The sequence below is a fragment of the Gopherus flavomarginatus genome, chromosome 19 (assembly GCF_025201925.1).
Source record: "Gopherus flavomarginatus isolate rGopFla2 chromosome 19, rGopFla2.mat.asm, whole genome shotgun sequence".
Classification (NCBI taxonomy): Eukaryota; Metazoa; Chordata; order Testudines; family Testudinidae; genus Gopherus; species Gopherus flavomarginatus.
Window position 1 is genome coordinate 13,670,412 of NC_066635.1, and position 16,572 is coordinate 13,686,983.

The following is a 16,572-nucleotide window of genomic DNA, read 5'->3' on the forward strand; positions in this document are numbered from 1 at the left end:
AACATATTTAACTTCTCGTTGTTGATTCTTTGTGGAGGTTTTCATTTAGCTTGAATTTACGTCATTTCATTAGTCTATGCAAACATGCGTTTTATTGTCTTAACTTCTCTGTGTTGCTATTTCATTTCTGAAGACTAGCTTGGCTTGATGCAGAAACTTCAAGAAGGACGAAGGAATTAACGGAATTTAGTAGAGAAGAAATGGAGAAAATACAAAAATTGAGGTAATTATCCAGTTTAAAGGCGTCATGCACAGAAGCAAATTTGGTAGCAGATCTCTCATGTGGCCCTCTTTTTTTAAAGTAGGTTTATGTTCTTTTGTCACATCAGATTTTCATTAAAATGCATCATCACTTTTTTTGGTTTTCGTTTTTTGTTTAAATAGGTCAGAAGGTGCTTCTCCTACACAGCTGGCAGACAAGGTGGAGAAAGCAGTTCGGGAGCGTTTGGAACCTCTCTTGGATAAAGCACAGGTAGTGCATCAAAGCTTATGCTGACATTTTGAAGAGTCTCTTAGATTTGTTATGGGGAAAGCAAATGGCAGGTTGCCTTAATATGATTAGTGAAAAATGTGCAAAATTTTTCACCCAATCCAAACAATTTTAGACCTTCATTTGCGGAATATTTTTCTTCTCAATATGGTCCTTGACTATTGGGATGTATTTGCCATTTCTGCAGTAAATTAATGTTTTTCCTGTTATCTTGTGGCCAAGCAGATAAACTGGAACATAGTTTTGAATAACTACAAGCATTCCATGTTAAATATTACTTGTGTTTATCAGAGTATATTAGGAATTAATGTTACAGCTTTCCTTAATAACATAATTAATTTGTGCTAATACAAAAGTATTTTATAAACATTAACATATTTCTGTTTCATTAGAAGGTCAAGCTTTCTTTGGAAACGCACACTCGTTTGAAGGATTCTTCATTTATAAACAAACTGTCATCCCAGGCTGCTGAAAAAGTATGTTCTGTTTGGATATAATGGAGTAAAGCTGTTCAAAATGCATGATGTTATTTTCTCTTGTACATGACGACATGAAAAGGATAGGACATTAGATTTGATTTCCTAAACTGTAGCTTATGCCAATGGAAACTAAATAGAATGACCTCTGTAATTAGGATGTTGATGATATAAAAGTTTTTATCCATTGACGAACTATCGTGTTTTAAATATACAAAGTGTGAATTAATTAAACATGGAGAAAATATATATTAAGTATTTTTTTTAAAAAGCAAAATCATTTTCAGTATAAGGCTATTATATAGACATCCTTTCTATGTATAGTATCTGATCCAAAATATTTCACACTCTCTAAGGAAGTGTTAGAAAAAGTAATTGAGATAGAGAAAGGTATAGCTAGGAAAATAGCCCTGTTAGAGCAAAGTTATCCAGCTAAATGGTCATGCTGAGAAGACATAATTGAGATTTACTTTGGCTCTGATCCTACAAACACACACGAGTAAAGTTAAGTATGTCTGTAAGTATTTCTATGATTGTGTTTTAGTTCTAGTTCTGTGGATTCCTATGGGATCCCTGAATTTGGGGAGTGAGTGAATCAACTGTGCTAAATTTGAGGGCCTGATCCTTCAGCATGCTGAGCTCCCTCAACTCCCATTGGCTTGAGTGATACCTTTTCATAGCGTCCTATGCATGCTGAATTACTGTTACTAGCTTGGCTTACTGTATGTGTGAAAGAAAAGTATTAAGAATATAATTAGAATTGCATTGAAAGAAATCACAGTCCATTTATCAAAGCTAATAACTGCTTTTAGACATTTTAATTATAGACATACATTTGAACCGGCTTCCTGTGTGTGTGTGTGTATGTGTGTATAATATATATATAATCAGGGGTCAGCAACCTTTCAGAAGTGGGGTGCTGAATCTTCATTTAGTCACTCTAATTTAAGGTTTCACGTGCCAGTAATACATTTTAACCTTTTTAGAAGGTCTCTTTCTATAAGTCTATAATATATAACTAAATTGTTGTTGTATGTAAAGTACATAAGGTTTCAAAATGTCTAAAAAGCTTCATTTAAAATTAAATTAAAATGCAGGGCCCCCTGGACTGGTGGCCAGGACCCAGGCAGTGTAAGTGCCACTGAAAATCAGCTTGCGTGCCACCTTCGGCACACATGCCATAGGTTGCCTTCCCCTGATATATATAAAAATATGTTTGTTTGGGGGTTTTTGTATCTGTAGGCTGCATCCAATGCAGATATGCTGAGTGATAAGTTATTGGATGATCTTTTGGAAGATACAGCTCAGGAACTCTGGAATATGGAGCAACACAAGAAGGTGCAAGCTGAGGCTGTAGCCATGCATGACAGTCCTAGTCTGGAAACAATGCTGCAAAGAATGGAAGAAATCGAAGTAAGCAAGTGTCTAAGTGCTAATTGTTTGCAACACTGTCACCTTGTGCATCTGTCCATACCTTACAACCTGAGCTGGTACATTTTTTTTTTGAGCAAGGTCTTACTGGTCCAGAACTTGGACGAAAGGTCTTGAAGGAGTGTCTACATGTAACAGAAAGTAGACCTGATTCTATATGTGACACTTTCCCTTGGAGTCAGTACTGGACCAGTGATCAAGAAATAAGAGTAAGGATAGTCCAGTGATTAAGGGACTAACTTTGGAGTTGGAAGACATGGGTTTCCTGCTCCATCACACTTCCTGTATTTCTGTGCCTCAGTTCCTCATCTGCACAATGAGGATAATAATACTTCAATAATTGTGAGGTCTCAGATACTGCAGATATAGGGGCTATCTAACTGCATAAGCAAGAGAAAGTCCAAGAATGCTGCTAGTAATGCTCCCTGAGGTGTCTCCTTTAGAACGAAGTGGACTTATTGAAGTCAATGGAACTACTCTTCTGACTAACTGCTCATCAATGAGAGTAAGGGGTTTACAAGATGTCTCGTAGTATGTAAGCTAAACTGCTGTATCTCCAAGTTATGGTCAATTTCACATAGTAAGAAAGTAGAAATGAGACTGGAACTAGAAGCTACTCAAAGCAATTGAAGATGAATATCTGTAAAAATAGCTACATTCAAAGTACAGCTACATTACAAGTAAAGGTAAGGAGACTTACAGACTGGCCATAGGCCTTGATCCTGCAAACACTTATGCCCTTGGTAAAATTTGCTGCTGTGAGTAGCCCCATTGATTTCAGTGGGACTATTCATAGTATTAAATGTTTGTTCATCCTGTGACTCAAATCCTACAATCTGCAGTCAATCTGCCATACTGGCAATGTGCTTTTTGAGACTTACAGTGCTGTACTTCAAGCAAGATATTTCCATGAAGATTATTTTTTCTGTCTCTATTATATTTAAGAAGGGTATGGCGGGGGGGGGGGGGGTAGATTTATAACATGATCAAAATAGATCATTGTTTTTCCATCAAGCTATCACTAGTACAGTTGAACTCATTAAATATCTGTTGGTTGATTAATTTTGTACATTTTTTAAAAAAGAGATACCAAGATGTGGTTCGCAGGCGATTTAATCAGATTGTCTATGCTGATTCGGAGTTCTGGGCACAGGAAGAGAAAAGGGGTAAGTGTTGGCTTTTTTTTTTTTTTCCTGCAGTCTCTATCTTAAATGTTAATATCTCCTAATCAAAATTAGTAGATTAGATTTGATAATATTAATCAAATAGCACCCATTTGGACTTAAGTTTGTTACAAACACTATATCAAAAGGAATGTTTACAAACCATTGCTTTAAAAATTAATATCTGAAAGCAGGAGAGGCTAACTGAGAAGCTTGCAAGCTAAAGTACCAATCTTACAATTGGTTTGATTTGAATGGATCTGATTGAAGTCACTGAAGCAGTGTTTGGATGCAAGAGTCTGCCTGTGTGATCCAGTTGCAGGACTAGGGCTTGAGTCTTAAGAGGGGATGTTTGTTGTTGATTTAAGTGAAGTTTGGTTTCTTCTTTCTTCCAGTTACTCTTCGACAAAAATATAATTGATCTTTTTTTCTTAGTAGCACCAATATTCTTTCCTTTTCTTCTCAGTGTGGGTGAAACTTGCAATCTGCCATGCACAAAATCTTAGGAAATAGGTTCCTCCAGTCCTCCCCCAACTCAGCAATAGCAAGCATCACCTATGGCTACAATAGCATGTGTTTTGCCTCAGGTCCTGGCCCTAAAACTCTCTCCATTCCTGCCTAATTTGAACAAGAACAGAGCCCATCTCTCCAGTGTGTAAAACGTGTGGAGAACCCCATTATATGACAGTTTCTTCAGGCACTCAGGGTATGTCCAGACTACCCGCCGTATCGGCGGGTAGCGATCGATTTATTGGGGATCGATATATTGCGTCTCATCTAGATGTGATATATCGATCCCCGAACGCGCTCCCGTTGACTCCGGAACTCCACCGGAGTGAGTGGTGGTAGCAGAGTCGAAGGTGGAACCGCAGACGTCGATCCCACGCCGTGAGGACAGGCGGTAAGTCGGAATAAGATACTTCGACTTGAACTGCAGTATTCCTGTAGCTGAAGTTGTGTATCTTACATTGACACACCCCCTCCCCCCCAGTGTACACCAGGCCTCTTTCCCAACCCCTCCCACACTGTGTACTGTTGTGCTAACGTGGCATGGAAGATAGGAATTTACCCTATTATAGCACATATCAGTTACGCTGGGTGGGCGGGGAGGAGGAGGCGGCGGCAGTGTGGAGATCAAGGTAAGTCTGGTTAGCACTGCTCCACTATGGAGTCGTGATAATGACTTCATAACTGAGGTACTCTTTCCATTCTGAACCCTGGTTTTGACCCCCTTCTATTTTACCAGAAATATAGTAAGCCTAAAACGTCTTGTATGTAGTTCCAAACCAGAGAGGATGTTGTTTTTAAATGTTGGTTCTCAACATTTCTGTATCTTCTGTGACCTCATCCCTTGTTTGTAAATGTGAATCTTGCAGAGTTCCCACTGGATTGCTCCAAAAATATATCGTGGATTTACTGACCACCTTCAGCTTTATTTCTCTATTTGTCTTTGCTGACTTCTACTTGTTTATTTCTAATTTATTTTCACTTTTGTAACTGAGTCTGCCTCCCTTTTCTGAAGCTTAATTGGTGGATTTTCTTTTATTCTTTTAGCCTCCTTTTTCATACACCATTGCCAGAAAGGACAAGGAAAAAATGAAAATAACATATAGATAGATGCAAGTGTAAACACAAGGGTTTTTTTAAAAGAATTAAAAAACACAGACCTGGATAAATCACTTTTTCTCTCTCCTTTCCTCTTTGCTAATCTGTTTCAGAATTCTCAATGATTCACACATTTCGAGGTCAGAAGGGACCATTATGATCATCTAATCTCACCCCATGCCAAACGCAGGCCAAAGAACCTCACCCAGTAATTTCTCTGCCACGCCCATGACTTCTTTGTGAGCTATAGCACTTCATGTCGAAAGGGATCCAGTCTTGATTTAAAGACTTGAAGTGAATGAGTTCTCAGCACTCTTTTAACAAGTGATGTTTTCTGTGATCCTGCAAGAAGGCAACCTGTCAAATGTTCAAGTTCACATTTTAGCTCAGACATTCTTAGTCATACTCCTAGTTTGCCTTCTCAACGCATGCTTAACTTCTGAATGCTCCAACACTTGACTTTAGTCTTTCTGTAGTTTCAAACACTGGGGACAAGGATGAGATCCTGACCCATGCCATATATTATGCAATGTACTCTTTGAGTGGGGGAACTTTATCTTGAACTTCTCTGAAGCCACCCACTTTGTGAACAAATACAGCTCCTGGCTCTAATTTGGATTAGTTAATTAGGATTCCCAGAGGGAAAGGAGTCTGTGTATCTTAGAGGGATACACACAAACTACAGTTGTTTAGAGTGATTTGTAGAATAACAGTTCTGTTGTTAGATCCATGTGTAACACTTCTTCATCCTCAGACTGAGCAATTACTAGAACCACTTCATTAAACCTCTTTTGACACCTCTTGAAGACTCATCTGTTACCACTGTGATTGAGAAATCAATTTCAAAGCCTGTAAATCCCCCTGCACTTCAGAGAACAAAACCAAAACTGGAGAGAGAGAGAGTATGGATTCGTATGGGTTCGACCATGGATTAATTTATGCTGTTGCAAGGGAATCCAGTTCCCTCTATATATCCTAGTGATAATCCTTCTCACTCCACTCCAGCGTATAAAAAGATTATTTCTAGTAGTAGAAAAGTTCAGGGTTCACAGGCTGAGACTATATCTGTAAAACACAGCAAAACACTCTCAGTTGATTTATCTAATGATTCTTCCCTAGCAAATATTATTGTCATTCCATAGATCTGTCAGGTATATGTCATGTCCATGCAGCAGTGAACAAGACAATGCATTGTCTGTCAGTGTAGCTTTTCTGTCAATGCGAAGAACGCTGTTAAATTAGTCATTAAATATACAGGTTTTTTGCTCCACTCATTTTTTCACATAAATCAAATGATGGAAAATTTATAAAAACGATAGATTTAGATTTGTTTAGGAAAAAGCTGAATTCTCAGTTCTTATCCATAGATCTGTGGTTTAATCCTGAATTGCTACATTTTCTTTACATCAGAGTATACTGCCCAATGTGCTTCTATCATGAGTTCTTAATCTTTCTTTTAAAAAAAATCACCTCAAAGATTTTAATGGAAAATTTACAAATGTTTTCCTCCTTACTTCTCAGTAATAGAGAGTAAAGAAAAATAATATAATTGCACACTGATACTGTACAGTAGAACTTCAGAGCTGTGAACACCTCGGGAATCGAGGTTGTTCGTAGCTCTGAACAAATCGTTATAATTGTTCTTTCAAAAGTTTACAAATGAGAATTGACTTAATACAGCTTTGAAACTTTACTATGCAGAAGAAAAATGCTGCTTTCCCTTTATTTTTTTTAAGTAGTTTATGCTTAACACAGTACTGTGCTGTATTTGCTTTTTTTTTTTTTCCCTTTGGTGTCTGCTGCCTGATTGAATACTTCCAGTTCCAAATGAGGTGTGTAGTTGACTGCTCAGTTCGTAGCTCTGAGGTTCTACTGTACCTCTTCATATTGGAAGAGATTTTTAACTGGGTGAAGAGAACTCCTGAGGGATGTTAGCAGGAAGCTGTTTGCTAAAGAAAGTTAGCTTTCCAGACAAACAGTCCTACTATTTCCCACACATACTGATCCTGGTTGTAGCCCCACTTGCCTCAGCCAAGTAGCAATAGGGAGGATTTTGGCTCGTGATTTCTCTCTCCGCTTTAGTTGCAATACAGGGTCAGGTCTTCAGCTGTTGTAAGTCTATGGAGCTATACCAGTTTACACCAGCTAAGCACCTGACCATATACGGGTTGATCCTGCACCAGTGAAAACAATGGGAGATTTGCCCTTGAATTTTCTGGGAGGAGGTTTGGGCCCATAGTGACTTCATAGGAGCTGTGCCATTTTACACCAGGTGAGGATCTGGGCCCAATTGTTGGTTTTATTTCCCCTCTCCATTTACTGCCAATCTCAATAGGTTGGTTGCTATAGTAATGTAATATTTCCTATCACCGCTTTACAAATATTCAGTGAGTTGTACTAAAAGCGAAATACATTCTAAAGTGCTCACATTTGAAACATTTGGTTCTTTTGAAAGTACCCCCTTAAATTTGTAGCTTAGAGGCTCATCACTGGTAACATTTTTCTTCATTTCTCCAAAGGACTTAACTTTGGAAGGGAGCTGTGCTTAAGGTGGAGACTTCTCTACATTGTTGGATTTTCTTTCCCAAAGAAAAATATTTTAATGTTGTTTTCTTCCTTCTAGAAAGAGAGAGTGCATCAATAGAGAAAAGACCTATGTCTCCTCATCCAATCCAAATAACCAAATTGATAGGACACAAAGCATCCCAAGTGGATATTGTATTTGAAAGACCTATTGATGGAAAGTGAGTGGAGAATTTGGTCATAAACTAAAATGCTCATGTGCTTTTACTGTGGAGATATATATATATGTTTTCCATTAAGAGTAACTGCTCCAGTGAGTGTTATTTAAAGAGGCTTTGTGGCTTTAGGTCATGTGGAAAAGGACATTAAAACAAAGAAGTTCTGGTTTATTGGCTGTTTTGTGCTTCCAGGGCTATTGAAGAAGATGAGGAGGTGGAAGAGAAATTGGAGACTGGACATGACATTTGGCAGCCCTTGACTCGCAATATATCTCGGCAGAAGGAGCACTGTGTTTTTCTCTCTGTTCCAAAGCACATGCTCCAGAACATCCTTGATTATAACAGTAGATATGAGCAGCACCTGAAACTTATTTCTCACGAGGCAGTAGGGCACTTCAATCCATGGCGCATTGCTGAGAGGTACGTGAACTATTGATGTGTTTGATTTTGTGAAGTAAATGTGTCAGTTCCAGACCTGTCTTTCTGTTCTTACTTAGAAACACACGGGAAAAATGGGCGGTGTAAATTCCGAATTGAAGGCCAGAACACTTAAGACAGTAACTACTGCGTTGTTTCTCAATGATCCTTGATGCTTTAGAAAACTAAAGAGAGTGATAGCAGAATATCTTGGAAGACATGAAAAATAATTGCTCTTTCTATAGCATACAGCAGTACCACAGAGCCAGCTCTGTCATCTGTGTGAAATATAGATTGGTTTAGACTATCTAAAGGAGTCTAAGCCCGAGGGGTGTGTAATTCTGTTTCCACTTGACATCGTTTTGTGAAAATCTGCTCTTATTGCTGTAGAAAACTGTATGTGGAAATTTACACCTTCTGCTTTCTTTATCCGCTTCTGTCTTTATGCAAGTCCCAGTGGTAAGGCTGGAAAGCCTTGATCCATTCAACTGAGACTATTTAACAACATGATTGTCTTTTGCCATTTGATTAAAAAGCAAACATTGCCCTGCTAGCTGTAAAAGAACAGCCAGGCCAATAATGGGTGGAAGGAAGGAACAAGCTTTTTATACATTTATTAATAAGTCAATCAAGGTATTAAACGTAGCAGAGAACACATTGGCAACCTTTAATTTTCACAAAGCAGGGGCTGGATGGTGCTGTTTTGGGAATAACAAGTGAAATACTTTAAAATGGCAGCTGGCCTTATTGTAAATTTCACTGAAGAAGAGATTCGAAAAAGGAAATATTTTGTAGAGTACATTGCTAGGAATATAAATAGTGTATGGCATAGCTGGGTCACCACTTAGTCCTCTGCAATGCAAACAAGAGGTAAAGTAATAAATAACTGACTATTTGCTGCTCATTCCTTAGCAAAGAAAAAATGTTAATTCATTCTCTCCACATTGGCTAAACGAGGAGGGAGGTGGAGGCTGAAATGCTACAGTATAAATAAAAAATAGCCATCCTGCCAGCGAAGTTTGAATAAGCATTTTTGGTTTGCTAAGTAACGGGTTCAGCAAGTAAACAATGTTATCTGTTACCATTTCCCAAGGGTGTCTCAATGAATGTCCAGCAAAAAGTTCTGCCATTTCTCCCCAGAATTTATTTTCAGTCTGTGAATGGCGTCATTCAAAAATCAACTACCAATAAGTCTCAGTGTTGCGATCAAGGCACCGCTCCAGCAAAGCACATAAACATGGGATTAACTTTCTAAGCATGTGTGTAGTCTCTATGGCCCTGATCCTACAGACACTTAAGCAAATGCTTCATAATATTACCTCTACTAGTCCCATTGAAATCAGTGGGCTTACTGAAGTAAAATTAAGTCTCAACACCAGTGTCTGCCAGATCAGTGCCTTCCATTTTAATAGGACCACTCACGTGCTTAAAGTTTCAGATATACTTCTGTGCTTTGCTGGAGTGAGGCCTATGTGAGCAAGAATTGAATGACCTTGGACTGGTCACTATAACCCTAGGCAGGTTAGAATTGTTACCGAAATATCGGGTCTGCCTAGCTGAGAGCCAATTTTAACAGCCTGACAGGGATAAGGAAAAATGCTTTTTTCTGCAGAAAAAGGAGAGCCTGTACCTTGGTACAAAAGACTCTGTCTTACACAAATTTCACAAACATTTTATACACATTCAGACAAAGACCCTTGCGTGTTAATACTTGATTGGTAAGTGTAAAATTTCATGTTCCCCTTATCTGGGTAGTACTGACTGGTTTGGAGCAGGATCTTCCTGCTTTGAGGCAGAGGAAAAGAGATAGTGAAAAAGTTCAGGCTACTGTGTCCATGAGCAGTACTCACCCCTCCCACCTACTGGCCGCTTGTAATCTATTAAGGGGGGGTCAGCCAGCTTTCACAGAATGGACCACTAAAACATCCCTGAGCATGTTTCAGCACCATCCTTATCAACTACAATAGAGTGTTCATAAATGGCATTGGTGTGAACCTCAGTAGCTCAAACACTGGCCCCTCTTCATGATTGGCAAAAGGACGAAATGAAAATGAGTCCTTCCTTCTTGCAGCTGAATTGCAGCTCTGGTTATGTATGTATTGTACATATGATTTGAAATCAAACTAAAAATGTAATCCAATTCACAGCACTGTTTGAATGTTTTACCATCAGAGGGTCCCATAAAACTTGTCAACCATTACATGTATCAGTAAACATTTAGAAGAAACGGTCTTGCTCTGTATTAGAGACACCGAAAAGTTAATTTTCCTAGTATCATTGCAGCAAACATAAGACTCTGAGAAGGAGAGCTTTTAAACAGGCCAGCAAAGACCTGAGTTTCTCAAATGCTGAAACACTATGAAGTCTTCTGTTGGCCTGAGTTCCCCTGAGGTTAAAACCTCTGATCCCACTGCTCTCCTGTAAACATCCTTACTTTCAGAAGGGGCTGATCCAATGACCATTTAAAATCAATGGGAGTCTTTCCATTGACTTCAATGGGTTTTCCATCAGGTCCCAAGGATGTTAAACGTTCTGCTTTGTACAGAAAGATTTGCGGCTAACATTTTTAAAAAGGAAAAAAATATACCAGTTAATAGAAGGTTGGTCACATTCCCCAATCCTCCATGGACACCATGTATTCATCTGTCTTTTATCAGAAAGCTGATAGATGCAAAAATTTCAGATGCGCCACAAAACTTAAGAGTAAACAAGATGACTCTAGTACAAGAGTTTTCCCCATAGTAAATATATATAATAATGTGAAAAGAAATACAAACGTTTCTCTTTTGAGATCAGAGCATTGATATAAATGGACGAAATGATTGGTGCATATTTGGGTTCGTTTGTACAAACCCCAGGATTCTATCCTTGGCTTTTAAACTTTCTTTTCTCTCCATTAGCCTTGCAGAAGAACTGACAGAAGAAGCCTTATGTGATGTGGCAGCAGAGCTGCAGGATGTATGTGAGGATTATGCAGAAGCTGTATTCACTTCTGAGTTCTTGCAGCCCACAGAGTAAACACTTTTAAATCTGCCATCAGCTAATAGAATGTCAAATCCCAGCCTACCAAGCATATTGGGTGCTTAGGTTTTTTTCAGTATCTTTCTTCTTACTGAGCACAGGGAAGAATCTACTCAATGTATGGATGAAATTTGGAAGAGATTCATCTTGGGGTTTTAAAAATTTTAATAAAGATGCTTTCCTTTTTAGAGTTCAGTGTAATAAAGGTGCTGAAAAAGTGTTTGACTATAATAGAAGTAAGCATTTAACAGTAAAGTTTACATATGTGTGCAGAGCCATTATCAATCCTTCTGTATATCTGTGATTAGTTTTTCACTCTTTTGTGTGATCTAGTGGTACGAGCAAAGCACTGGGAGTTAACGGATCTGGGGATGGAGCCCAGAACTCTCAATAATTTGGGCAAGTCACTTAACCACTCCATGCCTTACTTTCTTCCTTTGTAATGCTACTTACTTACCTCACCGGAGTGTTGTGGGGCTTAATCAATAAATTATTGTTCAGAATGTACTTTGAGTTCCTCTGAAAGGTGCACTGAAAATACAAATATTATTATTTCACATGCGTTTAAAACCCAAATTGAAAATGCTGATGCAAAAAAAGTAAATGCTGTTTGATTTGCCTTCAGTGTTTCCAGTATCACACAAGAAAGATGCTGTTTATTTTGTCTGACAACTTCATTAACATTCTTCACAGTCTTGTTAGCTGGTTTTTGGACTAGATGCAATAATCCAGAGAGGTGATCCTCATGTCACAGCATTAAGTGGGTATTTTGAACAATAGCTAGAAGTGGTTTGATTTATTCGCAAGAAAGCTTGTGCTGCTGTACGATTGCAACCCCCTTATGGTTGTAACATTGTTTTCTGAATATTTTACAGCACTATGCAGATCTGCATAAACATTTAACAGTCCATACCAACAAGACTTTTTTAGAAAAAAGTTATTGGCACAGGTTTTCGTCTCCCCCACCTTCCTTTTTTAATACTAACCTAAAACAATACCATTTCATCTAGCACCAGCTCCATTTAAAGACCCAATCCTGTATTCTTTACTCACTTAAAATGCCCATTAAAGTCAATAAGAATTATGGGTGAACAAAGAATGCAGGATTCAGCTCCAAAATTGTGACATCAAACCATCTAGGGCATTCCAGTGTCTTCCTTACTTCTCATAGTTGTTCTTAGTATTGTGGGGGTATGGTGTGTATGATATGTACCTGAATACTTTAGATTCAGTAGCAGGTTAGGGATGGAATGTGAGACTTGTAAAATGTCCTTGCTTTTATTGATTTGTGTTGAGATGGTATTGCACAGAATTGTCTTATCCCCATATTTTTATTGCACAATAAAAATAAATAGAATAACCCACATTCCTGGTTCTTTTATATTGGGCTCATTTGTTAGTTTCAAATAATCAATGTCCTAAGCTGAGTTTAGATAATATATGTCCGGAGGACAAACAACAAAAAAGAAAAAAGGGTACATGATAAAACGTATAAGCCAAAACATGTGAATGCTATTTACTGTGACAAATTCCTTTTGTGCAATAATGTTTAAACTGTTATAGCATCATTTCCAATATATCGAGATTTATATTTTTTGTAAGTCAAAACACATTTTTGTAAAAATAAACAAACAAAAACCCAAACCCCAAATTGTTTTTATTAAAGTATGTAGTTTGTGTTTTGTGATTTGTTTTGATAATTTATTTATATCAATGTACTCTTTATTTGGTGGATTCTGTATGGTTTTGTAATTTAAAACAAAATACAGCAAACTGGTACCTTTTTCAAAATGTGTAGAGATTTATTTTAAATTCTGGGTTCACTAAAACAGCAGTGTATATGTGCAACAGTACTTTCAAATATTTGAATTGTTTTCAAATAAACTGTTGACTGAGGATTTTTTTTAATTTAGAATAATTTGGATCTAAATCCCATGTTTATTATAAATAATGAGTAAGACATGTTTGCATTCCCTGCTAAGAAAATGCTCTTCATTTCTGCCATCCTAATCTTTACAGTCAGAAAAAGAGATGCTACTAGAGGGCTGAATCATCACATTATGGCCTTATACAACGTATAGGAAGAGCATTGTTACACTACCCCTAGAGCAGCTTGGGCAGGAGATTGTGCCTCCAAGGCCAGACTCCCTACTTCTACCCCCACTGGTCTTGGGAAGGAATAAAGTAGTGCTAGGTCTATAGCTGTTGTAACATCTAGGGGCTTTGGGGATGCCGAGTCAAGCCACCTGCACACAGAGGCTGCTTCTCTGAGGTGGGTTGCCAGCAGAGGGGTTTGAGAGAGTATCTTGTGCCACTGTTGTGGCTGGGCCACAGTTTGGCCCTTACTAACTTGAGGTAATCCGTCCAAAAGTAGCTTCATTTTCTCCCTGCATAAATTCCAACTAGGCTTTGTGACACTAACTATATTTACTCCAATGATGCTCCAGTGAGCACCGATCCTGGGAGGGTTGGTGTGTTGGCACCAAAGTGCTGCCATCAAGGTCAGACCCATACAGGAGTAAGGCCTTGAAACGTAGCACCTTCCTGCCTTTCCTAATACAAGAACTGAGGGATGTTACTGTCCGTATGATTTTTATTAATATAGTGCCTTATGTGCTAGCTACGGTATAGATCCAAGAGGCTCCTGCTGAGAAACACTTAGTCTAAGCCCCTCAACCTGTAGCCACTCTGCATGAGGAAATCCCATTGATGTAAGTGGGTCCTAAATGGACAACATATAGTTCCCAGTCCTTCAAAGGCTTACGCATGTGCTTAACTTTATACCTGGTGAGTAGCCCTATTGATGTCCAGGGGACTATACATGCTACCTTTAAAGTTAAGCATGTGCATAAGTCTGCATGGACAGGGCTAGAGATGGAATGCAGGCAAAAGCAAGTGGCAGCGCAGTGTGTCTGAACGGTTCTGTTTTAAAAAAAAAAAAACGGCACAGCACAGCCTCCCCCTGCCAGGGAACTTAGGTAGAAGGAACAGGACTCAGGAAAGGGTTAATGAAACAGAGATGGTCTTAATTAGAACAGCCTGGAGACACCTGGCAATGGGGGAGGGAGTTTTAATTGGGATTGCTGTGGTACACCTGAGGGGGTGGCTGTGAGGGCAGGCCTGTACCGAAGGAAACCCTCAGGCTACTGAGGAGTGAGAGTGCCAGCCCCGAAACAGAGAGGCCTGACGGCGAGGGAGAGGGAGCCCCACTGTCAGCCCCAAGCAGCGAGGCCCTGGTGGTAGGTGGCTGAGGCTCTGGGCTTAGTGGGAAGCCTACACAACCTGAGGTGACAGGAAAACCTGGAACAGAGCCTGAAAATGAGCCAGCACGGAGCTGAGTCGTGCTGTGAGGAGCCTGAAATAAGGGACTGGGGGGGAGTTAGAGTGGGAAATAGCTGAGCTAGTATTGACTGAGTGGTCTATGTTGCAGGGATGCCAGGGTGAGGGCCCCAGGTCAATGTGACTGTGACTGTTGATGTATCTGTTTTGGAGGTAGGAGTTTGATACCCTGACGGGGGGAGCCACGGGTGCGTGACCTGCCTGGAGGGCTACGTTGTCAGAAGAGGAAGGGGATTCCCGGACGTCCGGCAGGAGCAACGGAGAGGTAGAAACGCTGCTTAGTCATGCCTGGGTGCTGGGGGGCGCTCTCACCAGCGGGTTAACCCTTGACATATATTTGTTATTTTGTTACTATGTGGGTGAGGGAGGACTGAGGTTTACAGGCCATGTCAGAGAAATGGGAGCATTAGAAGAGTGACTCAAAGGGAGACGGGAGGTCTGGTAGTAGGTTTGCCATCTCTGTGGTACAAGACAAACCTAAGAGCTCCAGGATGATCCTGAGTCCATAAAACTGGCTGGCTGGCAGTGTGTCCTGAGCCCCCTTACAGATTGCCTGGGACAGTTCTCTCAAAAAAAGGGACAGTCCTGGGGAAACCTGGACAGGTGGCAGCCCTCGGCAGAGGGGGGGTTTGTAGCCGTCATATGGCTCGAAGTGAGCAAAGGGGCCACTCTTGAGAAACCTGGAAAGAGCCCCCCCCGCCAAGCTCTTACTGCTTATCTTACCCTCTTATCTTAGTTGGCTCAGACATTCTGTGGTCTTAGTTGGCTGACCTATTCACTTACCTTATTTAGTACAAACATTTTGTTTTCAACCTAATGATTTATTTCCTTCCCTAATCCTCTCTCCCAAAAAATGAGGCCACCCTCCATGTGTTAATTACTCATGTCAGGCCCAGGCCTCAGCTGCCTTCCCCTGCTTTTTAATTAGCATTGTTTCATTTGCATTATATTTCTGTCTTTCTGTGCTTTCTTTCTCAAGTTTATTACCCACATTTTCAAGAGCATGGTGGGGGGTACTCATTTGAACCACTATTAATATTAGGCTTAAAGCATGAACCAGGTGGTGCACAGGGCCAGCTCTAGGCACCAGCAAACCAAGCACGTGCTTGGGGTGGCACAATTCCAGGGGCAGCATTCCGGGTGGTGTGTGGTTTGTTTTTTTGCTTGGAGCAACAAAACAGCCCTGGTGGTGCAAGCTCGCCTCCTCTGATACAGCCCACCATCGTATTTCTACTGCCTGACCAACATTATCCTCAATTGCTTGTTGGGCAATGGGCACCAATTGCTCCCTCTTTTCAGGCCAGGCTACAGCTACAACACCTACAGTTGGAACCCCTGACCTTTTCTGTGTAGAAATCTGTGATGGAGGTAGAGCAAAGGCATCTACATCAGAAACTTTAACTCCGATTTCACACCTGCAGAGCATTTGATGGGGGTTTCACAACATGAGGTTTAACTATAGTTTGAGGAGTCCCAGTGTCTCTCCAGCCAATGAATGTCTCCTCATTGACTACCACTGGCTGCTCCCACTGGTGTTCTGCTGGTTCTGCACCCAGCATGATGCAGCCAGACATGTGGGCAGTGGTTTGGGATGTGAATGGTTCAGCAGGAACATATTACGCCATTGGCAGGCGTGTGTGTGTCTCTCTCTAGAGATTCAGTCACACAGTTAACTCTATGAGGTTGAGGTGCAGCTGGCCTTTCCAGCACCACACTGGGCTTCAGTGGGCAAAGTGGCTCCCAGCTCTCAATAACACATACATTTAATACAAGAAGGTCTTTCAAGGATATTGCAGGAAATTGCCGTATTAGTCACTATATAAATGTAAATATATATGTGTATGTGGTGCTCAAAGTTCATGGTCTTCTCAAGTCGATTTCAGTGCAAA

At 40.0% G+C, this 16,572-nt stretch overlaps 1 protein-coding gene across 3 annotated transcripts in view; it reads left to right on the forward strand.

Moving 5' to 3' along the window:
* Positions 1 to 13,242, forward strand: part of KIAA0753 (KIAA0753 ortholog) — a 32,051-nt gene extending 18,809 nt beyond the window's left edge. For 2 of the 3 annotated variants that reach the window (XM_050929609.1, XM_050929611.1), the window contains 8 exons: positions 134 to 223; positions 385 to 472; positions 883 to 966; positions 2,209 to 2,379; positions 3,482 to 3,563; positions 7,789 to 7,909; positions 8,099 to 8,326; positions 11,224 to 13,242. In XM_050929609.1, coding sequence (XP_050785566.1) covers positions 134 to 223; positions 385 to 472; positions 883 to 966; positions 2,209 to 2,379; positions 3,482 to 3,563; positions 7,789 to 7,909; positions 8,099 to 8,326; positions 11,224 to 11,341 — 982 coding nt within the window. In that variant the 3' untranslated portion in view covers positions 11,342 to 13,242. The remainder of the gene's footprint in view (positions 1 to 133; positions 224 to 384; positions 473 to 882; positions 967 to 2,208; positions 2,380 to 3,481; positions 3,564 to 7,788; positions 7,910 to 8,098; positions 8,327 to 11,223) is intronic. The other variant, XM_050929610.1, reaches the window with a different exon arrangement.
* The last annotated feature ends 3,330 nt before the right edge of the window (positions 13,243 to 16,572 follow it).